General features: G+C 53.1%; 7 protein-coding genes across 7 annotated transcripts; 3 read left to right on the top strand and 4 right to left on the bottom strand.

The window, feature by feature from the left end:
* Positions 1 to 508: 508 nt before the first annotated feature.
* Positions 509 to 3,398, bottom strand: SMAC4_07279 (uncharacterized protein). The gene is made up of 3 exons (XM_003347856.2): positions 2,306 to 3,398; positions 1,508 to 2,147; positions 509 to 1,447 (listed from the first exon to the last, which is right to left on the bottom strand). Exons 1-3 carry the CDS (start codon positions 2,751 to 2,753, stop codon positions 1,129 to 1,131), a joined length of 1,407 nt encoding a protein of 468 aa, XP_003347904.1. The 5' UTR covers positions 2,754 to 3,398; the 3' UTR covers positions 509 to 1,128.
* A 1,577-nt stretch (positions 3,399 to 4,975) lies between these two features.
* Positions 4,976 to 7,189, top strand: SMAC4_07278 (uncharacterized protein; the record flags this gene model as incomplete). Its single annotated transcript, XM_003347855.2, has 2 exons — positions 4,976 to 5,243; positions 5,348 to 7,189. 2 exons carry the CDS (start codon positions 4,976 to 4,978, stop codon positions 6,889 to 6,891), a joined length of 1,812 nt encoding a protein of 603 aa, XP_003347903.1. The 3' UTR covers positions 6,892 to 7,189.
* Positions 7,190 to 8,140: 951 nt separating this feature from the next.
* Positions 8,141 to 10,033, top strand: SMAC4_07277 (uncharacterized protein; the record flags this gene model as incomplete). Its single annotated transcript, XM_066090600.1, has 1 exon — positions 8,141 to 10,033. The coding sequence occupies one exon, from the start codon at positions 8,141 to 8,143 to the stop codon at positions 10,031 to 10,033; it is 1,893 nt and encodes a 630-aa protein (XP_065946670.1).
* A 34-nt stretch (positions 10,034 to 10,067) lies between these two features.
* Positions 10,068 to 11,719, bottom strand: SMAC4_07276 (uncharacterized protein; the record flags this gene model as incomplete). The annotated part of the gene is made up of 2 exons (XM_003347853.2): positions 10,068 to 11,543; positions 11,603 to 11,719. The coding sequence occupies 2 exons, from the start codon at positions 11,717 to 11,719 to the stop codon at positions 10,083 to 10,085; spliced, it is 1,578 nt and encodes a 525-aa protein (XP_003347901.1). The 3' UTR covers positions 10,068 to 10,082.
* Positions 11,720 to 13,293: 1,574 nt separating this feature from the next.
* SMAC4_07275 (uncharacterized protein) lies at positions 13,294 to 14,411 on the top strand. Its single transcript, XM_003347852.2, has one exon. It carries the CDS (start codon positions 13,478 to 13,480, stop codon positions 14,159 to 14,161), a length of 684 nt encoding a protein of 227 aa, XP_003347900.1. The 5' UTR covers positions 13,294 to 13,477; the 3' UTR covers positions 14,162 to 14,411.
* A 94-nt stretch (positions 14,412 to 14,505) lies between these two features.
* Positions 14,506 to 16,346, bottom strand: SMAC4_07274 (uncharacterized protein; the record flags this gene model as incomplete). The annotated part of the gene is made up of 1 exon (XM_003347851.2): positions 14,506 to 16,346. Exon 1 carries the CDS (start codon positions 16,135 to 16,137, stop codon positions 14,506 to 14,508), a length of 1,632 nt encoding a protein of 543 aa, XP_003347899.1. The 5' UTR covers positions 16,138 to 16,346.
* A 211-nt stretch (positions 16,347 to 16,557) lies between these two features.
* Positions 16,558 to 18,441, bottom strand: SMAC4_07273 (uncharacterized protein; the record flags this gene model as incomplete). Its single annotated transcript, XM_003347850.1, has 4 exons — positions 16,558 to 16,845; positions 16,904 to 17,114; positions 17,213 to 18,089; positions 18,402 to 18,441. 4 exons carry the CDS (start codon positions 18,439 to 18,441, stop codon positions 16,558 to 16,560), a joined length of 1,416 nt encoding a protein of 471 aa, XP_003347898.1.
* Positions 18,442 to 18,694: the final 253 nt, after the last annotated feature.

Here is an 18,694-nt window from a genome sequence, read left to right on the forward strand (position 1 = left end):
CCCCTTCATGCTCTCCCCGCCCAAGTCAAAGCGTGCATACCATCCCCCAGACAACATCGAGGTTGTCCCCTCACGACTTCACGACCTGCATGAACCATACTCAACCTCTGCATTGTTCGACACAAGACTTTGCCAACAGTGCAGTCACCATTTGTTTACTTCCCTCAGACATCTCACCAGCCCCAGAAACACCTTTAAGATTCTCCTCTTCGTTCCTTGGATGGTTCAATCACGATTACCTCACCCATCACCCCTTAGTTCAAAGGCCGTTCGATAACTTCGATGTTGCTCAGTGACTTTTCTCGGTACTGGCCGAGTGCCTGGGCCCCCGGCGGCCGGATTTACGATCTGGAAAAAGACGCATTCTGATTGGTTCCAGTCCTTCTGTTTCGAACATTCGCCCTCCCTTTCCTCGCCGCCGCTTCCCTGTCATTGTGCTCGTCTGGCTCGCAAACTGCTGCGAACGACTGGATGGTCCGACGTCGAGACGTCGCGGAACTGACTCAGATTCGACTATAGTTCTCTATCACCTTCCATCATGTTGGAATTCATAGTGAAGAAAACTACAGACACCCCATTATACCGTTCATGAAGAGTTGTGATCAACGACGAATGAATGTACCTGTTTACTCATCACCATCATCCGTTCATCGGTTTCATCGTTATCATAAACCCCTACTTACAACCCATCTCATGAACATAAACATGGGGTAACACTGCATCTCTCATCGGTGCTACACACTCACAACTTCAAGAGACTCCATTGTCCAATGAACGGGCTCTCACAGCCTCAGGAACCGTTGGAACTAAGCTGACAGACACCACCAACCTTGTTGGTTCTGTTATCGACATTTCATTCTCGGGTCTCTCCCGTCGGCATCCTTCCCGATAACCGAGCCTTTTCTTTCTGTGCCTCACGCTAATATAAGCTTAACGACCAACAACCTTTACCTGGGGAAGTCATCCGTTATGGCCGAGATATCTCATCCGGTAGTCCTTCTGTGCCTCACGCCAACATAACCTTACAACCAACAATATTTGGGCCGGGGGTAGTCATCCGTCATGATCATCTGACTTCATCCGGCATTCTGAAATAAGCATAAAACCGTAACCCGAGTCCAACGGCGATCACTCATCCGACACCTCCCGCACTTCGAATCTCAGCATCTCATTCGACTCAACCGCATTCTCATCCACCAACTTCTTTGCCGTCTCTATCCCAGCCACCGGAACACGATACTCGAACCTCTTCCCTCCTTCTCCCGGCTGTCGTCCATCCGGCAGCGCATACGGAAAAGGTAGGTACTCGGGCAACAATCCCAGCTGTCTGAGAACGGTCCCCTGGTCCCAGGCGATATGCTCGTGGTATAACCTATCGCCGCGAATGTTGACGATGCTTGTGAATGGGATACTCACTTTGCGGTGCGTTGGTGGTATGCCGGGGATTCTGTCTTCTGTCAGCTTGGGTATCATATGAGACCAAAGAGGGACGCATGGGAATACTCACAACCAATCAACCCCCCTATCATGAGTAAAATTAAACAAAAACTCATCAACAATCCGATCAATGCCCACCGTCCTACTCACCAGCTCCAACTTTGCATCCTCCGCATTACTATTGATGAAATGGTCCCGGTAGAACTTGGTCAGGTTCTCTCTCCCAATACCACCCGTTAGTGTCGGCACGTGGTTGACGTAGGGCTGATCAACCATGGTAGCCATGGTCTTTTCGACGCTGCGGTCCTCGAACTCGTACTTGGTGTGCTCGTCCCAGATGGCTTCCAGGTCGAAGTAAGGTCCTCCCAGCAGAGGCTTGAGGAAGGTGAGAGAGCGGGTGTGCGCGACTGAGGCGGCGCTGGGGTTGAACCCTACGGTGCATGAAGGGTGGGCGAAGTAATGGTGTGTTTTCAGGTTCAGGTTGGGGTAGTAGTGACATTTTACATGTACGTTTTCGGGATCTTCCCCAAACGTTGCAGTGTCCATCTGAGAACGCTGAGGCACGGAGCCGGGAATGTGCGCGAGAATGGGGATTAAGGTTTCTTTTGTCTTTGCAACGGGTTCAAAGGGGCCGTAGTAGACGCAACAGGCAACGCGAGGGTTGGCGGTGATGGCAGAGGCGAGAAAGCTGTTGTCGCCATACGCGTGCACTAGGGTAGGTAGTGATATTTTTCAGCTCATGTCATGACTGTCATCGCTGTGTTTACCATCCTCCTCGGTGTCTTCAATATTCACAACGCCAACCAAGGTACACATATGACATCCCAGGCCGGGACTGATACCGACATATGAGTAGAGAGGTACTCACCAACAAGACCAACCTTCTCCGTCCCTTCACACTCCTTCATCTTTGCAAGTTCCTCAATCGCTTTCCCAACCAACTCGCCAAGCTCCAGACTCTGACGCTCGGGACCATCCTCGTCAGGTGTACAAAGTGTACCAAGCGTACCGAGCATACTTGATCGACCGGACGTGTACGTGTACGTGACCTGCGCAACCGCGTACCCCTCTTCAGCCCATTTCTTGAGCGGCTCCGGTTCCAGCGTTTTCTGTACGTGACCCTCCTTCCGCTCACCATACTCATTTTGATCAGAAGGGAGTTCTCGTAGTTTCCGGTTGACAAGGTCGAGTTCCGCCTTGGGCGGCACAACGAGGATCAATCCCGGTCCGGTGCCGCGCCGGGTGAGCGGGGGCTGGAGGGTGATTTCCGCTGGGAGTTCTAAATTGGGTTGGTTCAAGGGAGATGACATGGACATTGTTGTTGAGAAACCGGGCACCGGGCTTCAATGTTTTGGGGCAGTGAACGACTACGGGTACGGGCGGGATCCGGGAATTGGGGTCGGAATCTGGATGTTATTGTGGAACGGAGTCCGGGAGTTGGGAGATCGGAAGGATGACCGGGACGGAATCGGAGGTGAGATGCGGGGAAGTGGAACGGGAATTATCCGGTCGCGGAACTCGGTGCGGGGGCGGGGAGGCGGGCGGCACTTGGGCGCTTGGTAGGCTTGGTGGGCTTGGTGGGCTGAAGCGGCTCGGTGTAGGACGGTGAGAGATCCACATTTCACATTTGTTCGCTCGGCCAGATCCGTGACTTTGTCCGCTCGGGGTTCACAGAGTTGGATTGGCGGAGACAGTTACACCCGGGTTCTGTGGTTGGCTCATAACGGCCCGTCTTGATTGAATTGATTAACGGTTTCTGTTGTACGCTGAAAGTCTCGAAGAGGGTGGACGAGCGGGCGCGATATCCCGATAATATGGTTATGTTATCCATCGTTCGTCTCATTTCGGTGTTTGGTGAGATGAACTGCTGAAGCTGGAGATTAAAGGTTGTGGCCCAGCGCTGGAGAGAAGAATTGAAAGCGGCAAATAAGGCAACCAAACTGAACTTCAACCAATCCGAGTCCGACTTTTGAATGGTGACCCAACATTGCTCACTTTTTCTGTTTTGCTCTTCCCAATTACTTTCAGTTGTAGACGTGTTGTCGTTCTTGGTGAATCAATACCCATATCTGCCCATGGGAGAGCAGGTTTTCTTGCCTGGGTCATCGTCTCCTTTTCATTTTCTTCCATGTTGTACTTTGACAGCAGATAATGAAGGAGAGTTTGCTGATATTTATCATACGTACTTTCAGTTCTTTGCTCCAGAGTTGATGACCTCCACCATTGAATGTCAAGCTTGTGAAAGACGCCAAGAAAGGGGCTTGTCCTAAAAACTCCAAACAGATCTTGCAAGCCACGTGCAACCACAGCGATTGCCTTGACACCGCTCACTACGAATCAAGGGATCGCTGACTGTTTGCTTTTTCAAGTTCACAAAGCATTGAACAAGTCACGACATTCTTTCTGGGGCTTACGCCAAGCACCAAGCAAAAAATCTCTGTCTTGTCTTGTCTTGTCTTGGTAGTGGCTATTCCCGTTCCCGTCTCGTTCTCCGTGATCGACCGGAGTTTCAACCGAACAAACTGGATTGTTCGTTAACTTTCGGAACCACGCTCGTTCTTTTTCGGGAAACCCGTCCTTGGTTTTTCAGACACCATGTTTCAGCTTTTTCTCATCCCGGCTTTCCACTTTCCTTTGATCCTTTTCCAGCGGACATTCCGTGTGGATCTTCAACCGGAATAAGTCTTGAACCTGGTTGGGCTTTTTAGAGTTGGCTTAAGCGATATTAGGTAGACCGCTCACGAATCCAGCGATTTTACAAGTCATGTGAACAGTATGTGACCGCAAGAGTCAACAAAACATGCCAAAATCCAGAACGAATCGGTGACTTGAAAAAACAAATTCCATGTCTTGTTCGGGGTTGTTCGTTTTACGTACGCCAAGATCTGGGGAAGACTTGGGAATCTCGGGATGGAGTCCAATGAACCACTCATTCCAACGGATCTCCGCCGCGTGTGGAGCCATCGGGGCATCACGGGATGGAACGAGCCTGTCATGGACTGTCATGGGGTTAGGGTTCACCGTTAAAAGGGCCTGGACTTGCCCAAGATTTCCCCTGTTCAATGCACGGTCGCCGCCTCCGGGAGTCAGCAGTGGTCTCGAATTGTCACACGTCAGAAGGGACGGAACTTCCAATCTTCTAAAAACAGACCGCCGCTTCCACTTTCTTGTTACATATATACTCCCTGGATGTGTTTACTCTTTTTGTTCTTTTTGGAACCTTTTTGAATCTCGCAAGATTTTAGACAGTCAATAAACAGCACTGTTTGCGATCCTTTTCCCTCTCACTTGCCGTGAAAAAGCAGTCTCTGTTTCCGATCTCCATCGCGTCATCGAATCGAATCCGTCTTCAATTCGCCAAAAAAAAGTCAACAAAAGCCAAGTCTCGTTTAAGGGGTCCCAGTCATCGCCAAAGCCGTCAGTCATCGCCAAAGCCGTCAGTCATCGCCCTACTTTGTCGCAAACCGTCGCAACCGAGTCGCCGAAGGATATATCGAAATTAAACTGACTCAATTTCAACTGCAACCAACTGCCCAAAATGAACCGCCCTTCTCGCAATGACGATGGCGACCTCCATCATCCCTTTTGGAACCAACAGCCCCATTACCTGGCTGCTGACTTGACCACCCGTCAGGACCTCAATGGAATTGCCAATTCTCGGACGCACAGGACTGGATCTCAAGGCAGTGAGGTCGGCGTCTGCGCATTGAATCATCACCCAGGCGGCGGCATAAGACAGCATGAATCGGACCGCAGACCAGTTCCCCCGGAGAAGAATAATAATTCTGCGGGGCGGTGGTCTTTTGGTATGTTGTTGTTACCAGAAAAGCGCCCCTAAAACTAACCCTTTGACCTTAACCCAAATGACTAACACCGAACACAGACCCCGCCCCGCAGAAACTCCCGGTAGCCGGTGGTGAAGACCGTGCCTGCCGAACCCGGAGCTCCGTGGCCCCACTCCTCCGCAGTGCCGCTTCGGCGGTCCCGGGGTGGGTCACTTGGGTTCTCTCCGTCGCCGTTACCTCGTTGATCATGTCCACCATCATGACAAGACAACAGCACGGTAACGATCGACATGTCCAAGTTGATGCGTCATCTCTCTCCGTACCTCGTCCTTCACCCGTCGTTGTTACGGTCGCCGAACCCGTTACCCCTCGGGTCTTTAAGAGAGCATCAACTTGTCCCAAGGGCGGCGTCTCCGATGAGTCGCTTTACAACACGCCCTTTCACGGCGCTGCTCTCGCCATCATCTTCGGCGTCTCTTTTCTCGCCTGCGCCCTTCCCGTCCTCATGACCCGCTTCCCCACGATTCGACTCCCGCCCGTGTTCTTCTTCGCCGTCCGTCACTTCGGTACCGGAGTCCTGATCGCCACGGCTTTCGTCCATCTTTTGCCGACCGCTTTCATCTCGCTCAGCAACCAGTGTCTCGACAGCTTTTGGACGAAACAATATCCCGCAATGCCGGGCGCAATTGCATTGGCGGCGATCTTCATGGTTACCATTGTCGAAATGGTCTTTCATCCCGGGCGACACGTGCATCACGGACTTCACGAAGAGGGCCATGCTTCCGGTGCCGCCCATGGGCAGTCGAACAACAACAACAACGACGACTCTATCGACCCCCTTTCTCGCCTTCCTAGCAACGCTCGCGCCCCCGACGACACCACCTCCATCAACGCCAACAACCTGCCCTCCCGCCCCAAGGGCGCCCTCCGCGGCCGCGCTCACTCCATCGGCCGCCGTCTCTCCCACGTCTCCCGCCAAGGCCAAGACCCAGCCCAAGACCGGGACGCCGTCCTCCCCGCCTTGCCCTCCGAAGATAACCTCAACGCTTGCACCGACTCGGCAACAACCCCCCAATTCAACAAGGAAATCTTCCAATCCGACCTGACCCTCTCCTCCCCTACTACACAACAGCTCGAATCCCAGCTTCCCGAAGGATACCTAACCGCCGAAATGAAGCACCGCAAGGAAACGATGCAATGCGTCCTTCTCGAGTGCGGTATCTTGTTTCATTCCGTTTTCATCGGCATGGCTTTGTCAGTATCCGTCGGCACCGACTTTGTCGTTTTACTCATCGCAATCGCATTCCATCAAACCTTTGAAGGCCTTGCCCTGGGGTCGAGAATCGCAAGTATTACTTGGCCTGAAGGATCGAAGCAGCCGTGGTATATGGCTTTGGCGTATGGATGTACGACGCCTGTTGGACAGGCTATTGGACTGGCTACCCATCGGTTGTATAGTCCGGAGAGTGAGGTGGGATTGGTGTTGGTGGGGACTATGAATGCTATTTCTAGCGGATTGTTGGTTTTTGCTAGCTTGGTGGAATTGTTGAGTGAGGACTTTTTGAGTGATGAGAGTTGGAGGACGTTGAGGGGACGGAAGAGGGTGGGTGCTTGTGTGTTGGTTTTTCTGGGAGCGGTGGGCATGAGTTTGGTTGGGGCCTGGGCTTAGGTGGTTTGGGTCGCAGCTGTGATTCATGTGGTGCAGGAAGTTCGTTGGATGGATGGTAAAAGGAGAGTCGGTAGTGGGATGAATGGATGGTAAAAGGGGAGTCGGTAGTGGGATGAATGGATGGTAAAAGGGGAGTTGGTGATGGTAGGGATGGCTGTTGATGGTGGTGATGCATTCGACCGCGCTTAGAGTCTTGCAACGGAGTGACACGTTGGGGATGAAGCGGTTGGATGATTGGACAATGGATGAAGAACAACTAAAAGACGGTTGGATAGAACTGTTACACAATGCATTGGATAGACAAAAAGACATGACAACATTAGCATTACCATCTTGAGATCAAAACTCCATCTACGCACAATCGTCATGCTATTTCGATGTTACCTCTACCTGTCAACATTCTAGTACCGCCACGCCCACTTTTCGGACAGATACTCTGGGCGCCGAGAACGCATTCGGTCTCACCTCACTTCGACGACGTCAACAACGGACCTTAATAACCTAAAAACTCGTACTGTATTCACATCAACCCCGGAAAGGGACAATGGCCGAGCGGCGTGGAGTGCAGCCTTGCTAAACTCCCGGGGCTACAGCGTGGTGTGTACCCATGCTAGCATCCCTTAAGGAATGTTGTCAAAGGGCTTGGTGCTGCGCTGTAGTAGTGTCATCAGCTGGCGTCTTCCGGCCACGCATTACTAAGCCTCTTCTACTCCTTTCCAGTTGCGGTACGTCCCACGTTCAAGACTTGTTCTTTCCACCTCTTTTTTTTCCCTTTTTTTTTTTTTCCCGCTTTTTTTACCCTTTCCTTCCTGTTTTTGTATTTTCCTGTTGATGTCAAAAGCGAGGGTAAACGGCACAGTCAGACCCGTAATCTACCAATACCACATGCTTCCCGAAGGATCAAAGCTGAAGATGTCAACAAGATGATCACGGACTCGCCGGCATGATGGTTCCCACTCCCGGCTTGCTTGGCTTCTTAGCGCCGAGCGGCCGCAAGCCCGTTGACCCCACCCACCCGTGCCGCATGTGCCAGGTCCCGCATTTCAGTTCAGCCATCTTAAGCGGGCCCAACCAAACAAACATCCCATCATCCCGCCATCCCGTCAGGTTAGGTTAGGTCCCATGGACGAACAGGCGGGGTCATAAAGGTTCCTTCTTTCCCCTCCAAATCTCACCTCATCTTCTTCTCATCCTTTCTTTCTTCACTTTTCCCTCACTTGTCCCCCACCATCGCCTTTACAAGTGAGATATGGACCAACTAAAACACACCCTCTCCGGCCTCGGCGGTTTCGCCAAAGAGAACCTTCCCCCGCAAGTAACCGGCACCGTCACCGACCTCACCTCCTCCGTCCGGCGCAAGCTTACCCTCGGCTCCCGTCGACGCACGCAACCCATCGACGACGAAGAAGCAGGCGACATCATCCCCTCGGACGCCCACGCCGGCGGCGGCCATTCCACATGTAAACCAGGCGATGGACCCCAGCTGCGCGTCTCACCGGCTTTACACTCCTTCATCGCCCGTAATCACATCTTACAGTCCGAAGAAACCGTATCCGACTTACTGTCCAAACCCCACATTGCCGTCCCTCCCGAGATCGTATCCAGGGACCACCCCTTACCGGAGTATTTTGTCTCAAGCAGCCACAACACCTACCTCCTCGCGCACCAGTTATTCGGTGAATCCTCCGCCGATCCCTACCGCCATACTCTCCAGGCGGGGTCTCGATGTGTCGAGATCGACGTGTGGGATAACCCCGACAATTTGGACGAACCAAAAGTTACGCACGGGTATACTTTGGTTTCCAACATTCCGTTTCGCGAGGTATGCAAGATTATCTTGCAAGTTGTGGCTGAAGAGGAAAAAGAAGAAGAGGAACAGGGTGGTGGTGGTGCGGCGCCGGTGTTAATTTCGCTTGAGAACCACTGCGGTGCAAGAGGGCAGGAGGCGTTGGTGAGGATCATGAAGGAGGTGTGGGGGAGGCATTTACTTGATAAACCGGTTGAGACAGGAGAAGGGGGGCATACCGAACAAGATCAACATGTTCCTTTGCGGGAGTTGGGGTCAAAGATTGTTGTTATTGTTGAACACCACCTCGTCAACGAAGCCAGCTCTTCTTCCTCCTCTGACTCTTCAAGCGACAGCAGCTCAGAAGACGAAGACTCCAAAAAAGAAAAGCGCCAACGCAAACAAGCCAAGCACACACCCGAGGCAAAGCTCATTCTTCCAGAACTAGCCGAGCTAGGCGTCTACGGCCAATCCGTCAAACCGCCCGATAACAGCTGGTTCACCACCCCTCCTTCCTTCCTACTCAAAGACGGGCCGCACCATCACTTGATCAACGTCTCCGAATCAGGTCTCAACCGATTACTAGGGCAAGGACACGGCGCGAGCATCGCTAGACATAATTCCCGGCATTTGATGCGTGTGTATCCCAAAGGCACGAGGATTTCTTCGAAAAACCTCAAACCTTTACCTTTTTGGGGTCTAGGAGCACAGGTGTGTGCATTAAACTGGCAGACTTTTGATGCGAGTATGCAAATCAACGAAGCCATGTTTGCTGGAACGGGGGGGTACGTGCTTAAACCTTCTTGGTTGAGGGGGAATAACGCGGCGATGGTGGGGTTGGGGGATAAAGAGTTTAGGGAGACAGTATCTCGTACGAGAAGACGAAAAAGGTTGCGGTTGGTGGTAGCTGGTGCTAGCGACGTTCCCATTAGGGATACGGATAAGGAGTTAAAGCCGTACTTGACGTGCACGCTGCTGCACCCGGGGGTACCGTTCGGGGAGATGCAGCAGACGAAGAAAAAGACGGATGTATTTCGGAGACATAAACTTACTGCGCTGATAGGGGGACTGACGGGGGCGGTGGCGAGGGAGGATGAGAGTCTGGTGACAGATCCGGTATGGGAAGAGACGCTGGAGTGGGAGTTTGAGGATGACGAGTTGGTTTTCTTGAGAATGTTCATCAAGAGCGATGATTCTTTTTCGTCGAACCCGGTGTTGTGTGTGGCGAGTGTTCGGTTGTTGTATGTGCAGTCTGAGGAAGTCAACGGGCAGTGGAGATTTGTGAGGATGTTGGACCTCAAAGGACGGGAGACGGGGTGTTCGTTGTTGGTGAAGTTTGAGGTTGATGAGATCTGACTTTCTTTCTGGTTCTGCACATACTGTTGGGAGGCCCAAGACCCCAAAACTAATATACATAGATAAACTCATCATTCTGCCGATCCGTCAAGTCCAAAAACGCCCGACTTCCAATCTCCCCTCCTTGGACCTCCTGGGCAGCAGCAGCATTAAACTTCTTATCCATGCTCGCATCATGCAACTTGGCCGGCTTTCCATTCTGCACCCGATTCTTCTCCTGCATCTTATTCAGCAACACCAGATTGCCCAGCTGCAATAACACCACAGCAGCCATCATGCTGTACACGCCCAACGTCGCCTTCAAGCCAGGTGTATAAGCCGGCGCATCAGCCGTGTCGAATAGCAAGGGACCAATGATGTTACCTGCCGACGAAGCGGCGTTGAACAGCGACATCATGATACTACTCTTTGTCGAGCCCGCGGTGTTGGCCAGAATCCACGAGACGATCAAGGTGTTGCATCCGAAGATGAACGCCAGGAAGTAATACCCAACCAGCAGCGGCGCGGTATGCGATTTATCCCTTGGCAGGACATATAGAACGCTGATACCAGCCAAGATGGGAATCAAAACCACCAAAAGCGCAACGCCCTTGCCCGACCTGACTTTAACACTAGTCCACGCCACACCAAGGATAACCACATACTGCACCGCCCCAAAAGGGATATTAAGCAGCGTGGTCTTATGGTTATCAAACCCCAACCCGCTCAAAATCAGCGGTCCAAAGGTATTAACCACCTGCGCACCCAAGTTGTTGGCCAAAGACATGGCGATAAACAAATAAGTCTTGACATCCATAAACACCTCGCCGACCTGCGCCCACTTGAACTTGTGCGCCTCGCCGTCGCTGGTGCCGTTATTGTTTGCTCTCAGGCGTTCGATAGCCATGGTCTTTTCTTCTGCCGACAAAAAGCGGGCTGAGTGCACGTTATTGTCTAGCTTCCAGTAGATGAAGGGCACGGTGACGATGGTCATGAGACCCGTGAAGAGGAAGATGATTTGCCATGAGGCGAGAACGGGGCTGGTAATCTTCGCTAGACCAAATGACAACGCGGCGGCGAAAATTGTCGCGAGGCCGTTGGTGCCGTACCAGCCTGCTACGCGGACGGGTTGCTCGCTGCGGCGGTACCAGTGGGCTGTTATCACTGAGAATAGGGGAAGACAACCGGCTTCGAAAAGGCCGAGGAAGAAGCGGTTGGCGAGTAAAGCGGGGAAGGTCTTGCAGAGGGGCGTCAGACTCTGAGCAATTCCCCAGCCTAGTACCAAAGTAGGCATCAAGATCCTGTGAGGAACTTTGATGATCAAGATGGAAGAAAAGGGTTGCCATGCTAGCTGGGCGATGGGCGCGATGGAGCCGATGAGGGAGTATTGGTTGCCTTTGAGATGGACGTCTTCGCGGAGACCGAAGATGGCGCTGTAGCCGAGCACAGTCTTGTCGAGGATTTGGAGGAAGTAGACCCAGGCGAGAATGGGCAGGATTGTGAGGTCGGTTTTGCGGAGGATGCGGCGGTTCTTTTACGAGAAGTGTTAGTATTCTGGAGGTAAGGGGGTGGAGGTTGGTATGGGCTTACATCTTCTTCCGTCAAGGTGACTCGCTGGTTCTCGGTCTCAGTCACCTGGGGACCATATTCCATGTCTTTGAGGTCGGCCGAGACCTTGTGGGCGAGGACTCCTTCGTCGGCAGCCATGTTGGCGATTTGACTTACTGACTGGACTGGCAAAGTTGAATCGAAATGGGTAAGGTGATGGGATAGAAGGTGGACACCAGCGGTAGTATGGTGATCAACTGGAGGTAGAAGGCCGGCTACCTTCCTGTCTGGGGATGAGGAGTGATATTTTGGGTCAAAGAAGGGTTGGACCGGCTCCTCTTTATGTTTCCATCGAGACACACACCCTGTACGCCAATCTTTTGCCTTATTCCCGTTCTGGTCCTTGGGTAGGTTAAGCCAACCGGCAGAGGAATTGATCAGTATGGGGAGAGACTGGAGATCAGCAACCGTCGGTCACTCCAACAGGCTGGTTTTTGTTGTGTACCGTCGACATGGGTCTTTGAAGATGGGGAAAGATCGTGGGGATTCTCCACGGGGGAGTTGAAGATCCAATCAAGGCGGATAGCAAGCGAAGCTGGATATGGCGGTCTCTCTTGGCCTGGGTTTAACTGTAGTTAGCTCTGGTTCTAGACAGGATGGTATCGTCGGGCGAACATACCTTACCGAAGTGTTGTAGTCGATACTTGGTTGTGCCACCACAGACGTCACAAGGGGAACAACCATCATGTCGGACGAGTGATGTTGAAGAAGCTGGACTTGGGAAAAAACAAGATGGGGGCACACTCCAGCTTTCCATGTCTGGTGTCTCCAAGTTCTCCAACCTCCAATCGTTGGTTTCGGAGATGTCCTCCTCCCCCTTGCCGTCCGGTACAGCACGAATTGCGGGAAGTCACTGCCGCGTCGTGCATTTACAGCACTGTCAATACCTGTACGGCACTGCCGGCAATTGCCGCTGTCAGCACGGCACACAGCAGCGATCGAGTGTGGCAGGCAAAAAAGCGGCGTCTCCGTCCTGCTCAAGGCAAATTATTTCCTTCCTGCAACAACAAATCAGCAAGTCACCACCACCGACCCTATTTCCATCACGACATTCCCGTTATTTCCTATTCTCCACAGAGACACCATCCGGGACTCCCCTGGACCGACTCCCTTGCTGATGGTGACTCCAGCCCAACGTGGACGACGAGTCTGGGGATAATGGGGTACCCCACACTATCAACAAGTTCCAGTCCCAGCTCATTGCGGACTCGAAATCGACGCGAGACAAAGGCCCGATAGAAAATGAGGAGAATTGCGGGGAAGCCGGGTAACCGGTTCGCGGGGAAAGCAGGAGACGGTGGTGGTCGACAAGGAAGGGATTGGAGGAGTGGAAAATCACAACACCATGGCCATCATGGCGAGAGAAGACAAGACAGCGTGTGGTCGCTCCGTGGGGGAGCAGGTCGTTTGTTGCTGTGGTCTGGGGTCATCCTCCCCACTGACCCATCGTTCCCCCACGTATCCCACATTTCCCCAGCCTCCCCACGCGCCAAGTTCAGTCCACTCCTGCTGACTTTTATAGCCGAGACCAGGGACTCCATGCCGAAGACGATGGGCCGGCGCAGGTCTTGGACTGAATCTCACGTGGGACGAATCGTCAAACCTCGGACGAGAAAAGAGAAACAAACCATACCCCGCACTGTCTGTCTCGAACCAGTCGACGACGACGACGACGACGACAACTCCTCAACACCAACAACTGGCAACCCCTGAGTCCCTGTCCAAAGTAAACAATCACCAACATCGCGTTGTTATCAGATCGAACACATCAACTTTACACACGATCAGTCAAGGTCCCAGATCCAATTCCTGCCTGTCAACAACTCGGCTACAGTCCCAGACAGCACCGTCGCCGCCATGTCTTCCCCTACAGACGCATCTCTAGACAAAACAGTCCTAGCCGTCTCCTTCGCCTCCGCCGTCCTCTACCTCTTCCAAATCCGCTCCAGCCCCTCCTACTCACGCATGCTCGTCAAGACCGCTTCCACCGCCTTGCTGTCCTATCTCTCCCACCTTCTCGACGGCCCCCAATTCCTCACCGGCGCTCTAGCCCTCGGCTCCCTTGGCGATGCCTTCCTCGCTTGGGACGGTGACCTAGCCTTTCTCTGTGGCCTGTCGAGTTTCTTGGTTGCTCACATCGGTTACATCTTGTTGTTCCTGCAGGAGCAACCAGCTGCTGGGTTTCAGACTCTGCTAGAAGAAGGATGGCGCACCGCGACGGCCGGTGGATTAGTGGTACTGGTACCCTTCATGATCGCCATGTTGATGCCCAAGGTCGGTAAGGCGTTGAGACTGCCGGTGATGGTCTACTCGCTTACCATTTGCGTCATGGCCTTGACGGCGTTGACGCTGGAGAACAAGAGGGTGATTGTGGGGGCTACCATGTTCACGGCGTCCGATTCGATCCTGGCGGCTGACAAGTTCTTGGTGCCTGGGACGGCGGCGGAGAGCTATAGGGGGTTGATGCAGAGGGCTGTTTGGGTGTTGTACTATGGGGGCCAGGCCTTGATTGCCCTGGGATTTGTTGAGCCGGCGTTGTAGGGTGCGTCCAGTGGCCAGCAGCCAGAGGCATGGAGGACGGGGCGGTCAAGGTTCTGGTCGGCAACGTGTACCAACTCGGCTTTTGGTCTGCCACATCAAGGTTTTGGGTTGGTTTCTGACACTTGGCCACCAGAGGGGGAGCGGATGACTATCAACAGTCAGTAGAAATGGTTCGTGGATCCCATTAGGATGCCGGAACCTCGGTTTCGGTACAACAAAACGAAACATGAACAGCAAATTCAAAACATCAAGCTCAACAGGACACAGTTTTCACATGGACAGCCGGTGTGGTATCATTCAAGGCTAACTTTTCGCATCTCCATTGTCCTCCTTCATCCTTTGACCTATTCGTTGTCCCTAACATAGGCATCCTGCTCATTCTTCACCGGCTTGTACACAAAGTAGTCAAACTTGGCTTCCGCCGCCAACCCATTCAGGTCCGAAGCAGCCACACCAACAAAGGCACCCGTAAAGCTGCCATGCTGCTGATGTCCGCCGCACTCATCTGACACAATGCTGGCATCAAAAACCGGTCCAATCTTCTTCAGCTCTTCATCACCACTGCCCAACACCGCATAGTAGAACTGCAGCTGGTTACCCCTGATCGTCAAAGCCAGCTTCACCTTGCCCTCGTTCGGGATCTGGACGTACGGGACGTACGGGGTGTTGAGGTTTCCAATCGGCCATGACGCTTCAGACGACATGATGAGCAACTCTCGCTGGCCATCCGAGTGAGCGGTGACCGTCAAGTAGAAGAAGTTGTACCGGCAGTAATACGCAGTCAAACCAGCAAACTGGCGCTCGTCAGTGGGCGAAAAGTCGACGACGGTCTCGGCGTCGTAGCTGAAGTGCTCCTGTCGCCTGGCCACCAACGCCTGCTCGAACCAACTGCCAATGGCTTCCCGACCGATCAACGTCAACTTGCCATCCTTGGTGTTGAAGATGCGCTCCGTCTCTGGCGTCCTCAACCACTGGAAGTCCTTATGCAGCCCATCCTCAAAGGTATACCTCTTCTCCTCCCAGTATTTCTTCTCATCCCTCTCTCCTAGCACGTCCACCCAAAGACTCGGCACCGGTCCATTCTTGACGTACAACCAATCATCCTTCCAGTAACATTCCTGAATCGCCGTCTCGCGTCCCAACACACACCTCCTCAGTTGGGTCGTCGGCCGTCCCGTCAAATGCACCAAGTACGTCCTCCCATCCTCCGTCTCCACAATATCGCCATGTCCCGCCCTCTGCAGCGCCGCCCTCGGATGGTCCTTGCTCGTCACCATGTACTTCTCCGGATGCGTCTCGTACGGTCCCCAAATATCCTTAGCTCTCGCGAACGTACAAGCGTGCTCATACCCCGTTCCACCCTCCGCAATCAGCATATAGTACCGTCCATTCCGCTTATACACATGCGGCGCCTCGGCGAGCTGCAATTCCGTGCCCTGGTAGACATTCTTCCTCTCGCCCACCAACTTCTTCGTCTTAGCATCCCACTCCTGCACCGCAATGCCCGCAAACAGCAGCGGTCGACGTCTGTGATCCCACAGCATGTTGACAAAGTACTTCTTCCCGCTATCCGGATCATGGAACAGAGACGGGTCGAAACCAGAGCTGTTGACGTATACGGGATCAGACCACTCGCCATCGATCTTATCCGCCCAAACAATGTAGTTGTGCGCGTCCTTGAAACTGCCGTCTTTGCGCTTGACGTCCGTGTACACAAGCCAGAACTTGTCGCCGTCGTGCGTGAGGCAGGGCGCCCAGATGCCGCATGAGTCTGGGTCGCCGCGCATGTCGAGTTGGGATTTGCGCGTGAGAGGACGGGTCAACAAAGTCCAGTTGGCGAGATCTGTCGAGTGATGGATTTGGACGCCGGGGTACCATTCGAAGGTTGAGGTGGCGATGTAGTAATCTTTGCCTACTCGCAAGATGGAAGGGTCAGGGTTGAAACCCGGGAGAATAGGGTTTTTGACGAGAGGCATGGTGGGCGATGATGCTGTGTTGACCGGTGATGGTTGAAATGGTCAAGAGGCGGTAACTTCACGAGGGATTCTCAAAACGGTGAAGAAGGCGACGAGTGTTTTCTTATACAGTCACGTTTGTCATGGTCACCCATCGGTTGTTATCATCTCTCCAAGACCAAGACCTCAAGTGGGGTGGAAGGATGGAAGATGTCCGGGTAAAACGTGGCCCCGCGGGGATGCAATTTAGCCGGAGGCTGTCATACGCACGATCGACGACGCTACCAAGATGCGGCAGTGCGGGAACAATGCGGGGATTCCCCAGAAACAACCCCAGGTTCGGAATTCCGAAAGCGCACGGGTATCATTCTTCGATCCTCATTCGGTCTATGTACACCCCGAATTCGACGTGAACTTCTATCATTTGTATCGGCCCAAACCTCACGGCCTCATCCCATGGCCTTCAATACCCGACCCTGGAAGTTCTTGTGCTTGCGGTGCTGCACTCCCATGCAACTCATTTGGTCGTTCGTCCGAATGGAGCTCCCACCGGTTGTACGCATTACTTGGGAGCTCGGCTGGCGGGACGTACGCCTCTACGGCTGGAGAATCGATAGGAAGCTCCTTCTTCTGCTGCCCGTAGAGGTCATATGAACCTGATGCTGCTGGTTGTTGTGGCTCTTGGGCGGGGAGTTCGACCGCCGCTTGTGGGTTCTTGTTTTTGTTCTTCTTTCTCCAAAAAGAGCCAGCCGTCCATGACTCCTAAAACGACGACGCAACCACCTACGATGCCCCCTGCAACAGGTCCGATGTTGGACTTTTTGGAGGAGTCGTTGCTTTCACCCGTTTTGCTGTCCGAAGAACCACTGCCGCCGGAGGAACCACTGCCGTCAGATGATGGTTCGTTTGATGAACTGGTCTCTTTCTCAAAGCTCACAGGCCTGGCCAGGAATATCCTCTTCACGTCGTCCGAGTCCCATTCGACCTTGTCCAGTCCCCTAATTAGGTCAGCATGTCATTCACATTCCAGATGAAAGGTCACTCACCCGTCTTTCTCGTTTTGCCCGCCAATCACCAACAGTTGGCCGTTGCCCACCACCGCGCAAGTCCCGTGGGAATGGCCCCCGTCTGAACGGTCGTTGACGCGAAACCAGATGAATCCCGGACGCGAAAGGACGTACAGGTTAGGTATCGTAGGATTCGGTGAATCCGGTGTCTGCGCCGCCTTAGACGAAGCTGCCAAATATCAGTACTTGATCCAGGAAAATATTGCAAAAAGGAAACACACATCTCATGGGTACCGGCCTGGCTTCTCACACCAGCAACACAATGCCCCATTCTTCCATTTGGCGGGCTCCCCGTCGTGGTCTGCGAGTACCACTTCTTCGTCTCTTCATCAAAAAACGTCACGTTCATGAAGTCCAGTAAAAAATCCGGGCGAATAATCCCTCGCGAATCGCCCCTCCTTGTCACCGGCACGGTGAAGACTTCTCCTCCCAAGACCATCACCACTCCTTTTCCTCCCTCGTTCCCATCCTTCCCAAGTTCGAGGTCAACGAAATGCACCCTTCCCCCCTCCAAAGCCTCATCCTTCCTCAAGAACCCAACCTCGGCATAATTCGCCCATTTTTGCGTAGAAAACTCATACTCCACCATTCCCGATATCCTCACTCTCGCCGTGCTATTCGCATCCGGATCACTGCCGCCCGTCATCAGTCCCCTTATCGACCACCCCCTTCCATGTCCAGCTGCATACGCCATACTCGTCACTATGTTCAACCCTTTCAACACATCGAGGTTACTAGCTGCTTCAACGGCCCATGTTCCCCCTGCTCCGCCCTGTCCATTCGGGTTGGAAGAAGCAATAAACTTCCAAATCTCGTGATCTTTGCGAATACCTTTTACTGTTCCGGACCAGGAGACTTGTCTGCCGTAGATGTAGAAGCCTTCTTCTTCTCCTTCTTCTTCTTCTTCTTCATTTTTTGGGGGGTACCGACGACGACGACGAAGACCACAATTTTCGCCAGGGCCAAAGAGCGTGGAGGTTTACAACGGGAGGTCGGCTACCGTTTTTGAAAGTATGAGCTTGGAAGGGAGCGGTGCGGGTATTCCAGGAGACGGAAAGATCGAGGGATAAAGTGGAGAAGACGCCGGTTGAGGGGCGGTCGTTGGGAACCGGCGGCGGAGGAGGAGTATTGCGAGAGTTCACCGCCGGAGAGGTAGAGGTTGGTGCCGATTACTGTTGCTGTGCCGTGGAACCAAAGGGGTATGTTAGGTCTGATGACTGGATGGAAAGAATGGATGGATGGCGGGAAGGGTGCACATGGTTGGAGAGGAAGGATTGGACTGGACTGGACTCTCCACGCTCATAACCGCGTCGAATAAAGTTCGAATCGGAAGGTGTATCGACACTTTGGGCATTGACGCCGATGGGAAGACATTGCAGTGATGCAAGAAACAAAAGTGTCAGTGTCTGCGGCGGTGGCAAGAGCGTTGACAGAAACATCGTTGGTGATACAAGCAGCAAGCGTCGGGCGCACCTGGCTTAGAACATACCTCTAGCAAGCACGAACGTGTA

Source organism: Sordaria macrospora, chromosome 3 (assembly GCF_033870435.1).
Source record: "Sordaria macrospora chromosome 3, complete sequence".
Lineage (NCBI taxonomy): Eukaryota > Fungi > Ascomycota > Sordariomycetes > Sordariales > Sordariaceae > Sordaria > Sordaria macrospora.

Coding starts and splice junctions, on each gene's coding strand:
- SMAC4_07279 (XM_003347856.2), bottom strand. CDS start 2,753: ATGTCCATGTCATCTCCCTTGAACCAACCCAATTTAGAACTCCCAGCG. Junction 2,148..2,305: donor GGAGAAGGTTGGTCTTGTTG/GTGAGTACCTCT, acceptor TACCTACCCTAG/TGCACGCGTATGGCGACAAC. Junction 1,448..1,507: donor GATAGGGGGGTTGATTGGTT/GTGAGTATTCCC, acceptor GACAGAAGACAG/AATCCCCGGCATACCACCAA.
- SMAC4_07275 (XM_003347852.2), top strand. CDS start 13,478: ATGTCTTCCCCTACAGACGCATCTCTAGACAAAACAGTCCTAGCCGTC.